Source organism: Amphichorda felina (genome assembly GCF_050947745.1).
Source record: "Amphichorda felina strain 45539 chromosome Unknown scaffold_4, whole genome shotgun sequence".
NCBI lineage: Eukaryota > Fungi > Ascomycota > Sordariomycetes > Hypocreales > Bionectriaceae > Amphichorda > Amphichorda felina.
The window spans coordinates 2,100,296-2,117,857 of record NW_028145046.1 but is presented as its reverse complement, the minus strand read 5'-3'; the positions used below and the strand labels follow the sequence as shown (position 1 = coordinate 2,117,857).

Genomic DNA, 17,562 nt, shown 5'->3' with positions numbered 1-17,562 from the left:
GTTCCTATGTTCCTTCAATTTTTGTATGCAGCCGGACGCCTCCAAACGGGATTTTTTTACTTTGTCTTTAGTATTACCCCAAGAGCTATTTTACCACTTTCTTATGCTTTAATCACATCAATCCCACTCGCTCTAGAATACTGAAATGTTGCCCCGCAGAGTGGACGATCAACAGTAGCTTGTGCAATACACGTGCATCTATAATTGAACGAGGATTGTCGTAAATGGAGCCTGAGCCGTAGTATTCTGTCATTTGCTACTTGCTTTCTCCTATCTCCACCAACGTTCATCGGCGATCCCTTCCTTCATTTTCTACTCTCATGGCTAGCCCGGACTTGGTGGGAGCTGAGCTAGACATTGCTCTAGTAGGCTGTTGGTCTCCACTCGTATCATAGTAGTCCTCGGTGACACGGAAGCGAGACTCGATAGATTCGAGGGGGCCCCTATTGAAGCCCCACGGAATCTTTCAGACGTACTCGCACGTAATCGTATCGTATTCCTTTCCTAAGCACATAGAGTCTATTAGTTCTAAGCCGTTCGTTTATTGTTGTGCTTGAAAGCACTTACCATCGTACCAGAGTGAGTAGCGCGTAGAAGCAGACTGGAACACCGCCCGGATCTGGCAACTGAACTTATAGTAGGTGATCCCGTCTTTCCCAATTTTTCTCGGTAGATGTGATTCGGGGATGTGGCTGATATCTCCTTGTACCTTTGAGAGTTGTCGCACATGCTCGTCCCTCTGAATGACCTGACCCTTGAGCTTTCGATTGGCATAGTCGCTGTAGATGTCCATAGCCAACATTTTTGGCTGGCAACTGCTTACTGGATTCCAGTGGGAGTAGTCAATAATGCTGGGAGTTTTTTCGGAAACTTGTTCACCCTGATGTGGTGGGCATCGAGTTAGTATTTATCAACCATAGCCACAACGGAAACGCACCCTCTTCACAAACCACTGCATAATAGAAACGCGGTATATTTCTTCTTTCGCATCCCAATATTTGTCATGATCGAGGTGGCCATGATCTGTGTCATTAAAAGCTGTGTCTAGTTGGACTCCATAGCTTCTTCTGGCCTTGCGGTTTCGTACTGCGACTTTGGCCGCCTCTGGTGCAATGTTCGCGAGGCCCTTCATGACTGCACCCTGGACAACAGCCTGCCACGCCTTGGGTGGCTGCATGATTTCAGTCTCCTTTTTGATGACGTGGCGGAGGCTTTCTTTGAGGTAGCTGGATGCGCCGAATCCACCGACCAGAAGGACTGCACGGATAGAGGTCTTAGTTGCGGCAATCTGCTCCTTTACGAGCTTGACTACTTCTTGAACGACAGGCTCAAAGATGACGCGGACGTCGGAGGCTTTTAGTGCGTAGCGGCCACGGTTAATTCCCAGCTCCTTGTCATTGGAGAGGCCGCCTACGGGAATGATGAAGGTCTCTTCGTTAGGGGTATTTGTTGTGAAGTGTCTTTTGACCTACAAATCATGTTAGTATTTGATTCAGGAGCAAATGCGTAGGATTCACCTTTTTCTCGAAAATTTCCATAGCCTCGCTCATAACCTCATCGTCAAAGCCGTCTAGTTTGCCTAGTTTGGCCTTGAGAAACTTAGCAAACCGCTGATTCAGGTAGGTAGATCCGCAGAGACCCCCTGAACCAGGAGCTGCCTCCTCGATCTCGAGGGTCGGGTCCAATGTGACGATGGTATAGGATATGAGATCCACGGTGCCTCCGCCGGCGTCCACCACAATGATAGTGTTGCCAATCTTGAGCCTGTGAGGGGCCATGCCGTTCAAGGCGTACAGCGCCGCTGCCTCGGGCTCTGACACAAGGTGGACGGGCCACTTTGAGGTGCCAATGATGGGGGCCCGAAGAAATGCAAGCCGGGTCTTTTCCTTGGCCAGCTCACTCCAAATGGCAGGCACAGTGACGACAAACTCCATGGGGATGCTTTCCACAACGCTCTTTCCCAGCTTCTCGCGCATTGTGTACATGAGATGATTGCCCAGGAGCGACATGTAATCAGCAACAAGCTGATCGGGACCACGTCCCTGCCGGGCTTGGTCCTTGGACTTTGAGCGATCTTGGGGTGCAATGGAAGGGTCAAGATCCCTAGATAACAATCATGAGATTATAAGTGAGTGCCGCCGATTGGAGTAGGATTGTAGAAGACTCACAACTTGAACCATTCGATAACCTCCTCATTAGGAGCGGTGGCTGAAATTGCAAAACCCCATTCCGGCTCGTCCCCGCCGCCTGGGGTGTATCTCAGCTTTGTAGGCACCTTGTCAGACGATTCGCCTTCGGCAATCAACTTGCTGATGGGCCAAGTGGTGACTGCCGTTAGCCTGTCCGGCCGTTTGGTCTCTGCCCAGGCCACACCAGAATAGGTAGTCCCGAAATCGATGCCGACGATGAGCTTACGCTCACTGAAATTAAGATCCATCTATAAAACTTATTAGTCTCAAGTTTCAGTGGCGAAAGAAACAACTTTTCGCGGATGACTCCGTTCTTAGAGATCAGGGCGGTGGACTGGACAGGCTCTTGACAAGGGACGAATTCTTCCCCGGAACATAATACCTTTGAGAGGATAGGAATGGCTCCAAATCCTTCAGAGAGTCATCTGCGGAAGAGCTCTTCTCTCTGAGCAGCGGTTGGATGTGTTGTGAGAGGGAGAGATGAGGCCGACCAGGAAAAGGGTGTAGCTCCTACTCCTGATGGTGTCCCGTAAGCAAATGAGGAAAGAGTCAAGACATGAGCCTGGGATTTAGAAGAGGTGAAAAGCATTTGAAAGAAAATTTAGATGGAAACTGGAAGAAGAGCACCCGCGATTGCTTGCGTGTGGCTCCTGCCTGCGGGCTGCCAGCCGGCAGCAGTGACAGCAGCTGCTTGTCAGCTTCTCTTGACAACAGAATGGTCAGGTAAAGAAGACCTCAGATTCCCCGGTATAAGTACCTACCTTATTCCTTATATATTCAGTAAAGAATTTATTGTATATGGAGTCCCTCTGTTTGTTTGCACCACTTGGGACTCTCGCCGCCCACTTCCCTCTCTCTCCTTCCCCCATCTCACTGCTTCTCCCCTCCTCTCTCCCCTCCTTTCTCCCACCCGGTATCGCTAGAATAACTATACAAGACAAAGGCGGCGCTGACATCATGGCGTCTCAAAGCACCCCGGACTTTGAGAACAGTCTCGAGAGAGCTAGAGACTTGATAGACGGGCATTTGCAAACGGCAGTCAGCCTTCAATCAATTCTGGAGACGCTCACAAAGGAGGGGCAGGCACTTTGGGAGGAGAACCGCCACCTGAAGGATCAGCTAGACTCCGCTCAGACACACATCTTCAATCTCCAGCCCTATCTGAGAGACTTGACCCCCGACGAGGTGGGAAGGGTAGGCGGACCATGACCCCGATAAGGTTATACAACCCGAAGCTCATCATTCACCAGGACTACGATGATCTTGTTGGGTCAGTTCAAGATTTGGTGGCCCAGTTGATGAAACCTTGGCTCGATGACCAGGAGATCGGGGTCCGCAAGATCTTGAAAATGGCCGACCGAAGGCCGGGAGATGTCAAGAGCTTCCAGGCAGCCATTGGAAAGCAGACTGACCTAGTCAATGCCTCCGGTTACGTTGAGACTGACGAGGATATCCTTGTCGCTCTGATCTTGAGACATTTATGGGACAATGTCATTGAAAGCAACCTTTATGGCTGCATTCTTAACTACACAAAAACCATTCGACTCATTGAGGATTCTTTGACGACGGCGGTTGAGCCGAACCGAGGTGAGTGACATGTTTTACCTGGTCCCATTGGGGCACCGTTCGAGTATAAGGGAACATAAACTGACGGGAAGGGTAAGACTTGTTTTCCGTTCGCAGCTGGAAAGCTGAAGCATATAATGCCCTGGTCTCGGCACCCGGCTTTGAAGACATGCGCCGAAAACGAGGGCGGGAACTTTCACAGGAGCTAGCAGACATCCTGGCCATATTTCGCGAACCAGAAAGTCATGCGCGGCTCGTCAAAGAAGTCAAACAACGCTGCGTCTTGCCATCCATGAAGCTAAACGAAAAGCTTCTGACGTCTGTTCACCAGTGTTGGAAAGAAACGGAAATTTACTGCGTTGAGACTCGACCCGGCCACATTTCGACCGTCCGAGAGTTCTTCACATCTCTGGACACCATGGACACTGAGGACCTGCTTCAGAACAGGAAGACCTTGAATCTCTCCAAGATGGGTGCCAATCTCTCGCGGGAGGAGGTTGAAGAGAGGCTTTTCTACGTCTGCACTATTGTCCCAGGGCTGTTCATGCGTCGTATTGGACAGAAGAATAAGACCGGCGACGCCGTGGTCCTACGCAAACAACGGACACTTGTCGGATGGGGCACCAATGAGCAGCGTCAAGACTTCTGCGAGGGGAAAGTTGGTTCTTACGCCTGTCATCTTCTCAACTGGTCCGAGAGGAGACCGGAAAGGTGGCAACTATGGGCTTTCCATAAGTGACGAGTATCAGGGGGTCTAAGATTTCATTCTCTGGGCGGGTGAAAGGCTCTGCGATGGCATCGCTGGTAGGGTGAACGTATTGTACCTCTAAAACGCCTAAGGGAAATATCTGAAGTTTTCCAGGGGCTGAGGAATAGGTAAAAGGACTATTTTAAAATAAAAACTGTGATCTTGCCTCAACTCTTGGGGTCTTTGGCATCTAACGGCAACTACTAGGAAGGGTCAATATCCGAGGCAAGCACCGCTCGCCGTTGGCTTCTTCGCTGGCGAGCGCTTGTCCACCAACTCAAGCACTCACTAGCTCTCTGGGCCAGTTGCTCCTCGGGTATTTCTCAGGTATCTCTGCCTTTCTCTTTATCTATCGTGGTGAAATGCCGTCACCCAACCCTCACTTATCTTTCTCATTTCCCTGAATCCCAGCCACTGCATTGCGAGCTCAGCATCCTGCAAGATTCCTTGCTTTCTTCCACCAGCCTTTCATTCGCTTTCTTCCATTTCCAACCCCATTGTACTACCTAAGTACCTCGCTTCTATCAGTTTCGTCGACCATCTTCAACTTTGTCTCTATATCCACCCACTTCTGTTTGTCCACAGGAGAGCAGCGTCTACGCCACAAAGATGAGAGCAACCAATCTGGGCTTCTACAGGGCCTTGAATCCGTCCATCCTTGCGGATTTTGATTTTGAAAGAGACCAAGATGCAGCAATGGAGGCTAGATTAAACGGTTCCTTGTCTCCTCTGAGTCGTGCTAACGACAACGTGGACAATGATGCACGCACGCCGTTCCGATACAAGACGAACCCGTCACTCTTGAATGACCTCCTAGAATCAGAAACATCCTTGTGTGAAGGAACACCATCATCTTCGCGGGAAAACATGGATCGGGGTTCCAACCGGAGAAAAAGCTTCTATTCCCCTGCTGCAGACTCCATTCTGGCGGATTTCGAATTCGACCTAAAGTCATCGGACCAACCTCGCACTCAGAGCTCCTCTCCCAGCTAAATGGAGTGCGTCGTGTGTTCGGAAACAAAAGTCTCCGAAGAGTTCCCTCAGCTTCCTGTCTCAATTCTCTGCGCCCACGAGCCACAGACCTGCTCCGCATGCGTATCGTCCTCGATAAGATCAGATCTGGAGAGCAAATTATGGACCGAGATCCGTTGCCCAGAGTGTCAGCAGCGGCTGGAATACATGGATGTACAGAGACACGCCGATGAGGAGACATTCGTCCGGTAAACCCACAACCCCTCCTCTTTCATGACACAAGGTCGGGGACTAACATCCAGCAAGGTATGAAACCTTGGTCCTCCGAGCCTCCGTGGGCGAGGTAGAGAACTTTGTCTGGTGCACGGGAGGCTGCGGCTTTGGCCAGATTCACGAGTCTGGCAACGACCATCCGATTGTGACATGTAGACACTACGGACACCGATCTTGCTTCCACCACCAGAACGCCTGGCACGAGGACCTGACCTGCGACGAGTTTGACCGGCTGAAGAAGGACCCGGAAGGCTTCAAATCGAGGCTCGAACGGAAGCGGGACGAGTCGGAGGGTCAGACTGACGCTGATATTGCTCCAGAGGCCGAGGATCCGGTAGCCAGGGATCGTGAGGCGAAGGAACGAGAAAGGAAGGAGATGATGGACCTGAATCGACGGAATGCGGCGAAGATAAAGATGGAGGAGGAGATGAGCAAAGACACTGTCCACCGTACGACCAAGCCTTGCCCTCAATGCCACTGGGCCATCGAGAAGAACGGAGGTTGGTGAGTGTCAAACCATTTCCAGCCCAAAAAAAAAGCGACGAGTGATACTGACTGTTCTAGTGCACACATGACTTGTAAGTTGAGCCCCTTTCTCAGTCGTCTCTGTCCAAGATATATTTCCCCCGCGCTCGGGACATATGGGTGCGTCCTACACACGCATTTACATTCAAGATCCCATCTGGATGCCTTTCCAAGTCAAAGCTAACTTGACCAGGCACCAGGTGCCAAAACCAGTTCTGCTGGATCTGCGCGAAGCCTTGGGGTCGGGGACACACTTGCACAGGACGCGCTCGGTAGACGCCACCTGAATGCAGCTTCAACAACTGACCTTGGACGGCCGCATGGAGAGAAATGGCAAATTTTGGCCCCTTTTTCGAGAGCGTTACTGACCTCCCAAGGCTCCCAGTGTAGACACGAATTTTGCTACGAGTGCGGTGCCGATCACCGGGAAATCATAGACAAAGATAATAGCGTCCACGAAGAGTTTTGTCGTTTCCACCCCAATCAGCTGATAGATGAGGGTACGATAGATGAGAGCAAGTCAGATGATTGGGAGACAGACGAGAAAGAAATTGAGTGACTCTGGTCACGGCGATGCGGATGGGACCAAATCGGGTAGACGGACGGTATATTCTAGCAGCAATCGCGAGACAAGAATGATGACAATTTTGGCATTTCTATAAGGTCATGACTTGAGAACACAAAGATTATGCGTGTAGTGTTCCTAAACGTACATGCTTGCTTGCTGGTATATCAGTAGCCCATCACGGGGGGTATAAGTGTACAACTCCTCCACACAGCCTGACTAGCCGGCCGACCACTACTCTCTACGCAGCCTCGGTCTCGACCTCGAGCTCGGCCCTCGCCGCTTCGCCCCTCGCCTCCTCGAGTTCGGCCATCCTCCTCTCGAGCTCAGGGACCTGGCGCAGACGCACGTCGAGGTCCTCCTTCTCGTCCTCGAGCTTGAGGCGCCTGTCGGCGTCGAGCTTGGTGAAGACGTAGTTGCCCTGGCCGTCGAACTGGAGGATGTGGGTGTGGTACTTCCACAGGCTGCGGCGGTGGCTGACCGTCATGAGGGTGATGCCGAGGGCCTTGGCGTTGTCGTACATGGTCTTCTCCGTGTCGAGCGTGACGCTGCTGGTGCACTCGTCGAGGATGGCGTACCGCGGGCGGTGGTAGAACAGGCGGGCCATGGCAACGCGCTGCTGCAGGCCGCCCGAGAGCACGTCGCGCCACTCGGCCTCAGCGTCCCAACCCTCGTCGTACAGGTCGACGAGGTGCTCGAGGCCCAAGATCTTGAGGATAGACAGGAGGTCGGCGTCGGTGACACCCCGGACGCGCATCTGGCGCAGGGAGTCGGGGTAGATGATCTGCTGGCGGAGAGAGCCGCGAGAGAGATACGGTCGCTGAGGGATGTAAAAGATGGCGCTGAAGGGGGGCTTGTAGACGGTGCCGCCGTATACAGGCCACAGACCTCCGAGGATACGGAAGAGAGATGACTTGCCGCAGCCGTTGGGACCAACAATGAGCAGATGGTCACCGTGCTTGAGAGAGAAGGACAGCGCCTTGACGAGGACGTCACCATTGGGCGAGATGATGGGCCTGGTCAAGTTAGCAAAGAAAATTGTCAGTCACGTTGAATGGAGACCTACACGTCGATAAAGGTAATGTCCTTGCTCTCGTGGATAGTGCCGCGGCCCTTGAGAACCGCCTCGTTGTCCTCAATGCCTGAAGACGAGACGAGCTTCTTCTCAAAGTGGCCAGACTGAATATCATCCATGACATCCAGCAAGGAAGCCACACGCGAGGTGTATCCTGCCAGCTCCATAATCTCACGGTACGAGAACATGATGCGGCCAAAGGCGTCAGACGCGGATAGCAGCATGCGCCTGTTGGTGACAAACGACTCGGTCCTGTCACCCATGTTCATGGCTACCTGGCCGGGGATCTTGACGAAGACGGGGACACTGCAGAGCAGCAGACCAAGGGCGCCCCAGAAGTACTTGATAACGAAGTCCTCCATAAATCCGTGGTAGAATCGCCTCCTCAGGATGTAGTTGACGTGCTTGATGAGGGTGAAGTAGCCCTTGTCAAGGGTGTCCTTCTCCGCATCGTGACCTCCGTACAGGGCAACCTCCTCGCTGTGGTCGATCAGGCGGGAATGCTGGAATCGGAACTCGCCCTCCAGCCTGGCCTCGTCAGCCACGTACTTGCCGAACGGCGGCGTTAGTGCGCGCATAACGTTGGCGGAGAGCTGCACAAGGAGCGACATGAAGACGACGCCTTCACCACCAACGCTCCGGGACAAAGACCAGGTGTATATTGTCTAAAGGCCAGTCAGTTAAACAAGCCCCATGAATCTTGTGCACGGATCCATTTACTTACCACGTCTAACAGCGGCTTGGCGAGGTTGCTGTATAGTTCAGCCAGACTATTGGAGAATTTGGAGACATCGACGGCAATCAGCTGGTCGGGGTTCTTTATCCGGTCGTCGAGCGCAGAGAGGCCGTAGAATGTAAGCTTGGAGAGGTACTTGTCGTGGATGTGCTGGGTAAGTCTCGTCCTGTACTTCAGGGACAGCTCTGCTTGGTGGTATGACAGCTGCCAGATATCAGCGAGTGTTACAGGGCACGATCGCACATGACTGAGGGCTTTCTTACCATGGAGTTGGTGAAAGTAGCGGGGACAGCGATGATCATCCACCACAAGATGCGCTTGAGGAACTCCTTGCCCTTGCCTTTGACCAGCGCCTTGACAATAGCTCCGTCCATCTCGGCCACGCGCACACTGATGAGGGTGCGCAGGACCAAAAAGAAGCTGTGGCTGATGAGCAACCTCGTCTCCTTGCTCCGCCAACCGGGGATGGTGATCTTGAGCAGGCGCAGCAGCGAGCGGAAGAACTCGCGGTTCAGCTCTACCTTCTTGCGGGGCGTCTCGCCGGGGGCACCAGCACTGGTAGAAGTTGTGCCGCGGCGGGCAGCGCGCTGGGCGGCGTCTCGCGCAGAGGCGGCCTTCTGCTCGGAGATGGCATGGCGGATGCGGTTGGCGAGGGCGACGAAGAGGGTGATCCAGATGGCGCGCGAGATGCGGGTGCGGTGGGAGAGGTAGAGGCGCGTGAGGTCCATGACAATGCTGCGCACGGTGCGGTCCCTCATAAACGGGAGCTTGGACTGGCCAGCCATGTTGGGTGTCGTCGTCCCTGGAAGAGACGCGATGGAGGCGATGGATCGGGAGATTCAGGACTCAGGAGCGCATCCGTCGGCGGGAACTCCAGGACCCAGAATCCAAAACCAAAACCCAGAATCCAGGCTCAACCAAAGTCGCAATTGATAACGGGCGTCCCCAGAGCGGGCTTCATCTGGGGTAGGGAGTGGAGGGTAGCAGGCGATGATGGGAGGAAGCAACGTGGTTGTCTCGGCACATGGTCACGATGACCAGCTTGACGTGTGAGCTCCTCGGTTTAAACGCACTGGAACGCTGCTGACCGCATTGCTCCCCCACGCATTGTCGGCCAGCATGTGATTCCAGCCACACCTGCTAGGCCCAAGCCACATGTGTGCATCGCACAGCCACATCTGTGGGGTAAATTTTTTCCCTCCATCGCGGGGCGTCGCACACCCTTGGGTCTTCCACTTCAACCACTTGCTCTTACACACTGCCCCAAAGTTTCTGTCTAGTCTACGCAACTTCAACGCCGTCACCATGTCCGACGACGAGAACCTTTCCATCTATGACGAGATTGAGATCGAAGACATGACCTTCGACGAGGCTCTCCAGCTCTACCACTACCCTTGCCCCTGCGGCGACCGCTTCCAGATCGCCCTGGACGACCTTCGCGACGAGCAGGATATTGCCGTCTGCCCCAGCTGCAGCCTGATGATTCGCGTCATCTTTGACCTCGTGGGTTTTCCCCTAGATATCAGAACTTGAGAGGATGGACTAACGTGCCTCCAGGATGATCTTCCCAAACCGCCTCCGGCCGGTGACTCAGGCGCCCCGATTGCTGTCACCGCCTGAGCGTTCAAATGACTGTGGTGTATAACACCATGGAGAGAATTCACGAGTCCGCACCAAGAATTTGGTTCCCCGAGACCGCCGTCTCTACACCACGGGATGGGCCTTTAAGGGCAAGACGGGACTACAAGGTCGCCTTGCACCCAAAGCACCAGCCACGCCACCCCAGGTTACTTTGCGCATACGCGATTGTCCCTTGGAGATGGCGCCCGCTGCTTTATGCATCAAGGCGAGCCAAAGACAACAGTAGATATCCTCTACGAGAGATGGGAGGGCTCATAACAAGGCCCGCCCATACCAGCTATACCGTCGACCTCGCACTACCATGAGGAGCAGGCCAATGTTAAGGGAATGTCCCAGATTCCAGCATCCCAAACCTCTTGTCTCAGTGCCCAGACGCCGCCAGAGGCCTTGCGCCTAGAAATATGAGGAACCCCATGGTTAGATGAGGCAGCGACCCTCAAGACAATCGCTAGAGATTATGTATCCAAATCAGCTTTGACCAGCAAGACACCCATAGTCAACTCAGTGCTACGCAATGGGCACATATCTATCTCTGTTTCCGGATAGGATCTATTTAATTCATTACTATTCAAAGATTAACTAGCAGCCATCGGGTTTGCCGACAGTAGGCCGTGGTATCAACTCAACGCCAATCCGTTCCCAAGGTATCAATGTTCGGCGGTTCTACCGCAAATCAACGCTGCGTACATGCAGGTACGAAAACTGCTTTCCCCCTCCCCCAGCACCCCGCCACCTCATACCGCGATGAGCCCGACAATCACGAACCCCAACAGTCCAGCCATTGAGGCCTGCATCGGCTGGTGGATGGCACCAGCTGTGGGACCAGGGGGGTTCGCTCCCGTCTCGTCGGGTGGTGCCGTTGAGGCGTCGGTTGGGGTGGTGACGGCTACAATCGTTGGTCAGTACCGCGCGTATAAACCAGATACCAAGGGTGGAAAGCCATACTAGTTGTGTTGAGGAACCCAGGCGTGGGCTTCAACGTGGACCAACTTGACGAGCTGGTTGGGGTCCAGGAGCTTCCGGGCGTCGTTGTGGCATCATCGCATTTTACCGTCACGGTGGTCTCGCCCTGGACGATGGCGACAGAGCTGGCCTGGGCGACGATAGCACCGGCAACGGCGAGTAATAGCTGAGCAGGACGCATCTTGAAATGTATCTTGGCCAAGCTTTTGGCGACTCGGGAGCTAATATCGTTTTTCTTGGCGGAATATCTTCTCCAGCGGGGACAGGACTGAGAGTGCTAGCACGTGTAGCAAGCAAGCAGTGTGGTCTGAGTGTTCGACGTGGGACGATGTGGTTGTTTGGCTGCACAGCAGCTTTCGTTCAAGAGCCAGGGTTGGGAGCGGGCGACTTATGAATAGCAACCAAATCGGAAGACGTATGGAATACTCCGTACAGAGCAGGAAGTTGCGTATTATGACGTCCGGCGTCTTTTTGTTGTTTGTGGGCACAGGGGGGGGGAAACGAGAGAGGTGAAGCTTGATCTGGGCCAGATGGAGCTGGGCAGCACCAAGGCAATAACTGGATCTTGGAACCACTTCGGACGCTTTGGACGCTTTGGAAGAGGGTTGCAGCGCGATTAAGGTCTGACCTTGTCTGACCTTGGCCGTGGGGACTCGGTCGAGCCCTTTCCGAGTTGAGGCAATACAACGGTGCTACCCCTGACCCCGGTCCACAATGCGGATACCAACCAGGTTGCTAACTTGCTACTCTCGCCGTGCCTCGTCGACTGCCGAACGGTGGTGTCAGACTCGGTGCCACTGGTGAGTCTGCTGGTCACTGGTGTGATGATGGGGCGTGATGGGCCCAAAGGGCAAACGCGGCAGATGGGGCAGATGGAGCAAGACGGTCGTCGTTGACTGGCCTCCTGTGAGTCGCAGGCCGTCAACAGCCCGTCCGTTGAGCAGCCGACTCCTCAGCCGTCAGTCTGCCAGACGTCCAGGCCCGTCCTACAGGCTATGCGTACGCGTACGATAGCACGGATGTAGTAGTACGAGTAATAATAGAATAACAATAGTACATACGAGCACGAAATATGCAGTTGTAGCCAGTGGAAAGGGCTGCCGACAGCCTTCTGTCTCTGATGCAATTGACGAGACTGAGACTGCGGCACGAGGTGCTGACTGCTACATAGCATATTGTGGCATAATACGAGACACATGCAGCGAATTCAGTCAATCGTGCATGAAGCTAATACTGATGCCGTCGACCCATAATGCAGCCCGTTCGCAGAGGAACAGAAGAACAGCAGCAGAGATAGCAAATGCGGGCCGCATTGGTTACGTTGGACAATAACCCAAGGCCCAACGTGCATCGCCGATCTCAAGGTGGTGTGAAGCAGCAGGCTAGCAGCTGCAACACCGAGACCTCGTGTCCTCGACCCTTGTGGAATTTCCCCCCTTGTCAGTGTTATCCAAGATCCAAGATTTCGGATTTCCCAACTTTGAAGCGTTACACCCATGGGCCATCGGGCCACCATCAACACATTGCCATTTGCCCAGATTCAGGGATACCTCTCACGCATACGAACACCTACGCTCGCCCAAATCCCAGAGAACCGGGTTATTAATGACTCGCCCCGCGTCACATCGAGGCATCCCCAATTGAAGGATCCCCGTTGGGCCGTTGCAGGTTACAAGTTTTCGTATTCCCCACGGCGGAGAAGCGTCGAAACAAGCCCCAAGCCACCGAGCCGCCAAAAATCTTGTTTTCCACGCCGTCTCAACGGTCGCGTTATTACATCCAAGACGAACCAGGTCAGGCCTTCTTCCTATTTTTGGTTTTACTGCGGATACTACTCGTACACAGTACCTAGTTCTTTTTCGCTTTTGGCCCTAGTTCCTTGTAAATGATAATCACTCGCAGTAATATCGCCTGAATACGGATACACTCGTACGGATCGTGGCCCTCCCGCCCGACACCTCCAACATATAATAACTATTACCATCGTATTACAACAGGCGTCCTCCATGTGGGCGTTCGTGGTGATGGTGGGACAGCCAGTTGTGGCTGAGAAGGCGTGGGGTGACGGCCAACACTGAAAGGTCTCCCCTCGCATCCGTCTTGCAGTCGGCTGGAGATGGCTATCATGGCGGTGATGATCATCCTCAGATGGGTAGCAACCAACAAGTGGCGACGCGATGCGTCCCACCATCGCCCAAGCGACCACCGAGACGACGCGTAAGTGCTGCTGCTCATCAGCATGAGGCCCTCAGTCGGCCATTCCCCCGACGAGCTAAATCCGACTATGATGCCTGCAGACCCAGCCTTGCGCATGAGGAGGCTGACGTCGGCGGGTAAGGTAATATGTTGTTGGAGAGGCCATCGTCGTCGTGCATGCCAAGGCTGTGCTGAAGGAGAATGACGTCGCTTCCCTCAGCCTGATACACTCGCGCTCCACAGCTAAGACGTCGCTGTCGCTCATATCGTCACAATTGTCAGAATCGTTGCCCGATGTCTAGGTAGCTAGATAAGTACGAAACTCTTTCATAGGCATCAAATCTCGTCTACAGTGTATATCTTTCTATCTCCGCCACTACTCGACCAAAGACAGCAGCATCGTCATCGTCAAATCATGCCTCCACATTCTCGAACAGGAACGTCGGCGACCCGGGCTGGGCGTTCTCGGCGACGGGCGCCGAAATGTCCACCGTGCTTCCGTCCACCAGGTTCACGCCCTTCTTGCCGCCCTCCTCGACAGCGAACACGTCCAGGGCCACCAGGCCGCTCGTGCGCTTCAGGCCGGGCATCATCTGCTTCAGCGTCTCCTTCTCGTCAAACGCCAGCTTCTGCTCCAGCACCGCGCTCGCCGGCTCGCCCGCCTGCAGACGCCTCTTCAGCCCCTGCACAAACGGCATGGCCTTCTTCATCTCGCCCATCTTGGCAATCTTGCCGTTGAGCTCCTTGTCATTGACTGACTTGGTCGCCGGGTCCCACATGCCCTTGAGGAGATCGATGTACTTGGCCTGCCACTCGGGCCACTTATCCGACATGTAGATGGTGAGCTTCTTGGGCTTCTTGGGGTCGAACGCCGTCTCCTTGCCCTTGGCCTTCTTCTTCAGCTGCTGGCCCTCGGCCGAGTGGACGTTAGACGCCGTGATGCGCACGTAGTCGCGCTTAGCCGACAGGACCGGGTCAGCCTCAGGCACCTCGGGGAAGGCGGCGTGATGGATCGTATCGCCCTTCTTGAGCACCTCGAGCCAGATGTACTCGGACCAATGTGGCGTAATGACCGCCATCAGCAGAGCCTGGAGCTCAATGTAGCGGAAAACGAGGTCCTTGTGCATCTTGATGCTGGCAGCGGCGCAGGCCTCACGGTAGAAATCGCGGGCGCTGGTGAGCTCGTACAGCGCAGCCTTCAGCGCCAGCTTGTAGTTGGTGGCAGCATACTGATCCATGGCTTCGCGCGCGATAGCGTTCATGTCGTTGTTGAAGAGAGCATCCTGGAAGTTGTTGATCTCTCCCGTCCGGAGCTGATCCTGCTCCTTAACCATCTCCTCGCTCCACTCCCGAAGCGTGTACAGACGCAGAATGTTGTTGTCGGCAACATCCTCCTCAAAGTTAGCGTCGTTGACACCATCACCAGCATCAGCCAGGGCGATACGAGAAGCATCAGCACCATACTTGGCCGTCATATCGTTGAGGGTCATGAAGTTGCCAGTGCTCTTGCTCATTTTCTCGCCTAGTATTGGAGTTAATAAGAGTCAACGATAAGATTCGGGTTGAGAGCTCGCCTACCATTCAGGTACAGATGTCCGTTGCAGCGCACGCTCTTGGGCCAGTACTCCGGCGGGAAGATGGCCAGATGGACGTAGAGGAAGAAGGTCAGATGGTTGGGGATCAGATCCTTGCCGGAGGTACGCAGGTCCAGAGGGTAGAAGTACTCAAACTCGCGCCTCATGCTCTCCAGGGTCTCCTTGGGGATGCCAGAACCGCTCAGGATGGCGTCGTCCAGGTTGCGACGGCAGAAGATGTAGTCCCAGACCTCATCAGTCATCTGCTCCGGGCCAACGTTACCCAGGCCCTTCTCGCGACCGAACAGGTCCTTGTGCAGGTAGTGCGCAATGGTGTAGTAGGCCATGTAGATGGTCGAGTCACTCAGACTCTCCACAAGGAACTGGGGATCCCAGGGCAGTTTTGATCCCAGGCCGTAAGAACGAGCGCAAGCCCACTGGTTCAGCCAGTTCAAGACACTCTCGAAGCTGTTCTTAGTCTCGGGGATGTACGTCTCCAGGCCCTTACCGTCGGCATTGTCGACCCACTTCAGGGCCGTCTCCCTCCAAGAATCCTCGCCGTAGTCCAGGTACCACTGGTCCATCAGAGACACAATGCAGTCGTCGCCCGATCGGCTGACAACCTTCCTCTCCGGTTCAGAGTACGCGAAAGCCTCTCCAGCATCAATCAGCTGCTTCCGGACCTTGGGCTTGGCCGTCTCGACCTTCTCGCCCTTGAAGTCTCCAATGATCATAGTACCCTGGTAGAAGCCCTCCTTGTACGCCAGTTCCTTGGCCTCTTCCAGCTGCTTAGTGTCCTTGGGAGAGGCAATCTTGAGCTTCTTGACCAGGAAAGGAGCGCACCTATCACCGTACGAAGGCGTGTTGATGATAGCTGGCGCTTCCAGCTCGGCCCATTCCTTCTTGATACCGTAGTAATCGGCCTTCTTGGCGAGGTCGGCCACGGTGGCATAGTCGTCGGGGCTATCAGATGGCACAGAAGTGACCACACCAGTTCCCTTTGTCGGCAGCACGGTCTCCATGGGCAGGACCCTCACGCCCTCGGTGTACACGGAGAGAGGAGCATGGATGAGCGTTCCCACAATGTCGGAGCCCTGGACATCGGCAGCCTTCTCAATGACGCCCTCCTTCTCCAGGATTCCCTGGTAGGCCATATTGCGCGCAGCCCGCTCGGTAACCAGGTAGTAATCGTTCTCGCCCGCCTTAAAGATGCCGTAGTTGATCTTCGGTCCGACAAAGCAGCAGGTCTGTCCATACATGGTCTCGGGTCGTAGAGTAGCAGGAACCAGGTAGACGTTGGCGCCCTCGGGGACCTTGCCCTTGATGGCCTCGGCGGCCTTCGGCGCCCACTCGAGGACCTTGAGCTTCAGAGCCGTGTACTCTTGCGGGTTCACAGCCTCACCCTCCGCACGGTCGTGGTCCATGCAAGGCTGGCCGTCCTTGATGGAGTAGATGGTGTATCGCTTTCCGAACTTGATCTTCTCGAGCTCCTTCAAGCGGTTCATCTGCCATCGCACAAAGGCATCGAAGTACAGATTCGCGTCAGTCGTAAGGAACGATCGGCGCCTAGAGGATGGATTAGTTAGAGATTGGATTTGGAATGGGTTAAGGACGGGTATCAAGTACGTACCAGTCGATTCGGCATCCAAAGTTGGTCAGGTCACGGATGGCCTAGAGGCAAAGGTTAGCTATGATAAGGTAGCCAAGATAGAATCTTCGTACCAACGGGGGGAAATGTTTCAGCCAGTGCTGGGGATCAGCAAAGAGATGGATATCCTCCGTGGGGACGCCAACAGCCTGCATGATCTGGAACTGATACTGCATCTTGACCGTCTTGGCCGCGGCCTTGCCCTTCTTGGCCGTGAACTTGGTCGGGTCCTCCTTAGTATGTTTGGCCTCGGGCTTCTTCTCCTCGACGGGAGCGGACGCGTTATATCCCTCAAAGTTCTTGCCAAACAGCTTGATCTCGTTGACAAGCTTGTCAGCGCAGGCCTTAATGGGCATACCGGTGCAGTGGAAGCCCATGGGGAACAGCGCGCGCTTGCCCTGCATGCTGGCAACACCAGCGCCGAACTCGACCTTGCTGATCGAGAAGGAGTGGCCGGCGTGCAGGGTTCCGTTCATGTAGGGGAAGGCCATGGTTCCGAACCACTTGGGCTGCTGCGCGCGCAGCTCGGCGGCGGGGATGGAGTGAAGGGGCACTTGTTGCGTCGTCGGGGCATTCTTCTCGAAGATGCGGTCCTCCTGCCACTTCTTCTGGTATTTCTTCTCGATGGCGATCAGGGTGTCTCGTTTCTCGGTCTGCCAACAGTCAGAACATGCGCCCGCGGGGGGGACAGAACCTTAGCTTCACATACACCCTTGAGCTCCTTGGTCTTGGAGATCTGGAGATCCTCCATGGCCTTGACGGGGGTTGTCGTCGCCATTGTGAGATTTTCTGCGCCAAAAGTGCTGGCGGCTGTACGGGTCTCTTGATGACGGTCGGTCACCTCAGCGATGAGGGAATTCGTAGTATTTGGATTCGCCTCCCTCGACAGGA

General features: G+C 54.4%; 6 protein-coding genes across 6 annotated transcripts; 3 read left to right on the top strand and 3 right to left on the bottom strand.

Annotated features, from left to right (window-relative positions):
* Nucleotides 1-466: 466 nt before the first annotated feature.
* ACO1O0_004442 (Hsp70 family protein) lies at nucleotides 467-2,437 on the bottom strand (the record flags this gene model as incomplete). The annotated part of the gene is made up of 5 exons (XM_083193881.1): nucleotides 467-504; nucleotides 568-808; nucleotides 938-1,468; nucleotides 1,518-2,103; nucleotides 2,169-2,437. 5 exons carry the CDS (start codon nucleotides 2,435-2,437, stop codon nucleotides 467-469), a joined length of 1,665 nt encoding a protein of 554 aa, XP_083050829.1.
* A 709-nt stretch (nucleotides 2,438-3,146) lies between these two features.
* On the top strand, nucleotides 3,147-4,494 carry ACO1O0_004441 (uncharacterized protein; the record flags this gene model as incomplete). Its single annotated transcript, XM_083193880.1, has 3 exons — nucleotides 3,147-3,383; nucleotides 3,440-3,776; nucleotides 3,854-4,494. 3 exons carry the CDS (start codon nucleotides 3,147-3,149, stop codon nucleotides 4,492-4,494), a joined length of 1,215 nt encoding a protein of 404 aa, XP_083050828.1.
* Nucleotides 4,495-5,112: 618 nt separating this feature from the next.
* ACO1O0_004440 (BRcat and Rcat domain-containing protein) lies at nucleotides 5,113-6,560 on the top strand (the record flags this gene model as incomplete). The annotated part of the gene is made up of 3 exons (XM_083193879.1): nucleotides 5,113-5,336; nucleotides 5,782-6,252; nucleotides 6,467-6,560. 3 exons carry the CDS (start codon nucleotides 5,113-5,115, stop codon nucleotides 6,558-6,560), a joined length of 789 nt encoding a protein of 262 aa, XP_083050827.1.
* Nucleotides 6,561-7,079: 519 nt separating this feature from the next.
* PXA2 (ATP-binding cassette long-chain fatty acid transporter PXA2) lies at nucleotides 7,080-9,434 on the bottom strand (the record flags this gene model as incomplete). Its single annotated transcript, XM_083193878.1, has 4 exons — nucleotides 7,080-7,854; nucleotides 7,905-8,578; nucleotides 8,638-8,853; nucleotides 8,913-9,434. The coding sequence occupies 4 exons, from the start codon at nucleotides 9,432-9,434 to the stop codon at nucleotides 7,080-7,082; spliced, it is 2,187 nt and encodes a 728-aa protein (XP_083050826.1).
* A 520-nt stretch (nucleotides 9,435-9,954) lies between these two features.
* DPH3 (Diphthamide biosynthesis protein 3) lies at nucleotides 9,955-10,269 on the top strand (the record flags this gene model as incomplete). Its single annotated transcript, XM_083193877.1, has 2 exons — nucleotides 9,955-10,152; nucleotides 10,207-10,269. The coding sequence occupies 2 exons, from the start codon at nucleotides 9,955-9,957 to the stop codon at nucleotides 10,267-10,269; spliced, it is 261 nt and encodes an 86-aa protein (XP_083050825.1).
* A 3,593-nt stretch (nucleotides 10,270-13,862) lies between these two features.
* On the bottom strand, nucleotides 13,863-17,449 carry CDC60 (leucine--tRNA ligase CDC60; the record flags this gene model as incomplete). Its single annotated transcript, XM_083193876.1, has 5 exons — nucleotides 13,863-14,971; nucleotides 15,028-16,589; nucleotides 16,654-16,694; nucleotides 16,746-17,324; nucleotides 17,381-17,449. 5 exons carry the CDS (start codon nucleotides 17,447-17,449, stop codon nucleotides 13,863-13,865), a joined length of 3,360 nt encoding a protein of 1,119 aa, XP_083050824.1.
* Nucleotides 17,450-17,562: the final 113 nt, after the last annotated feature.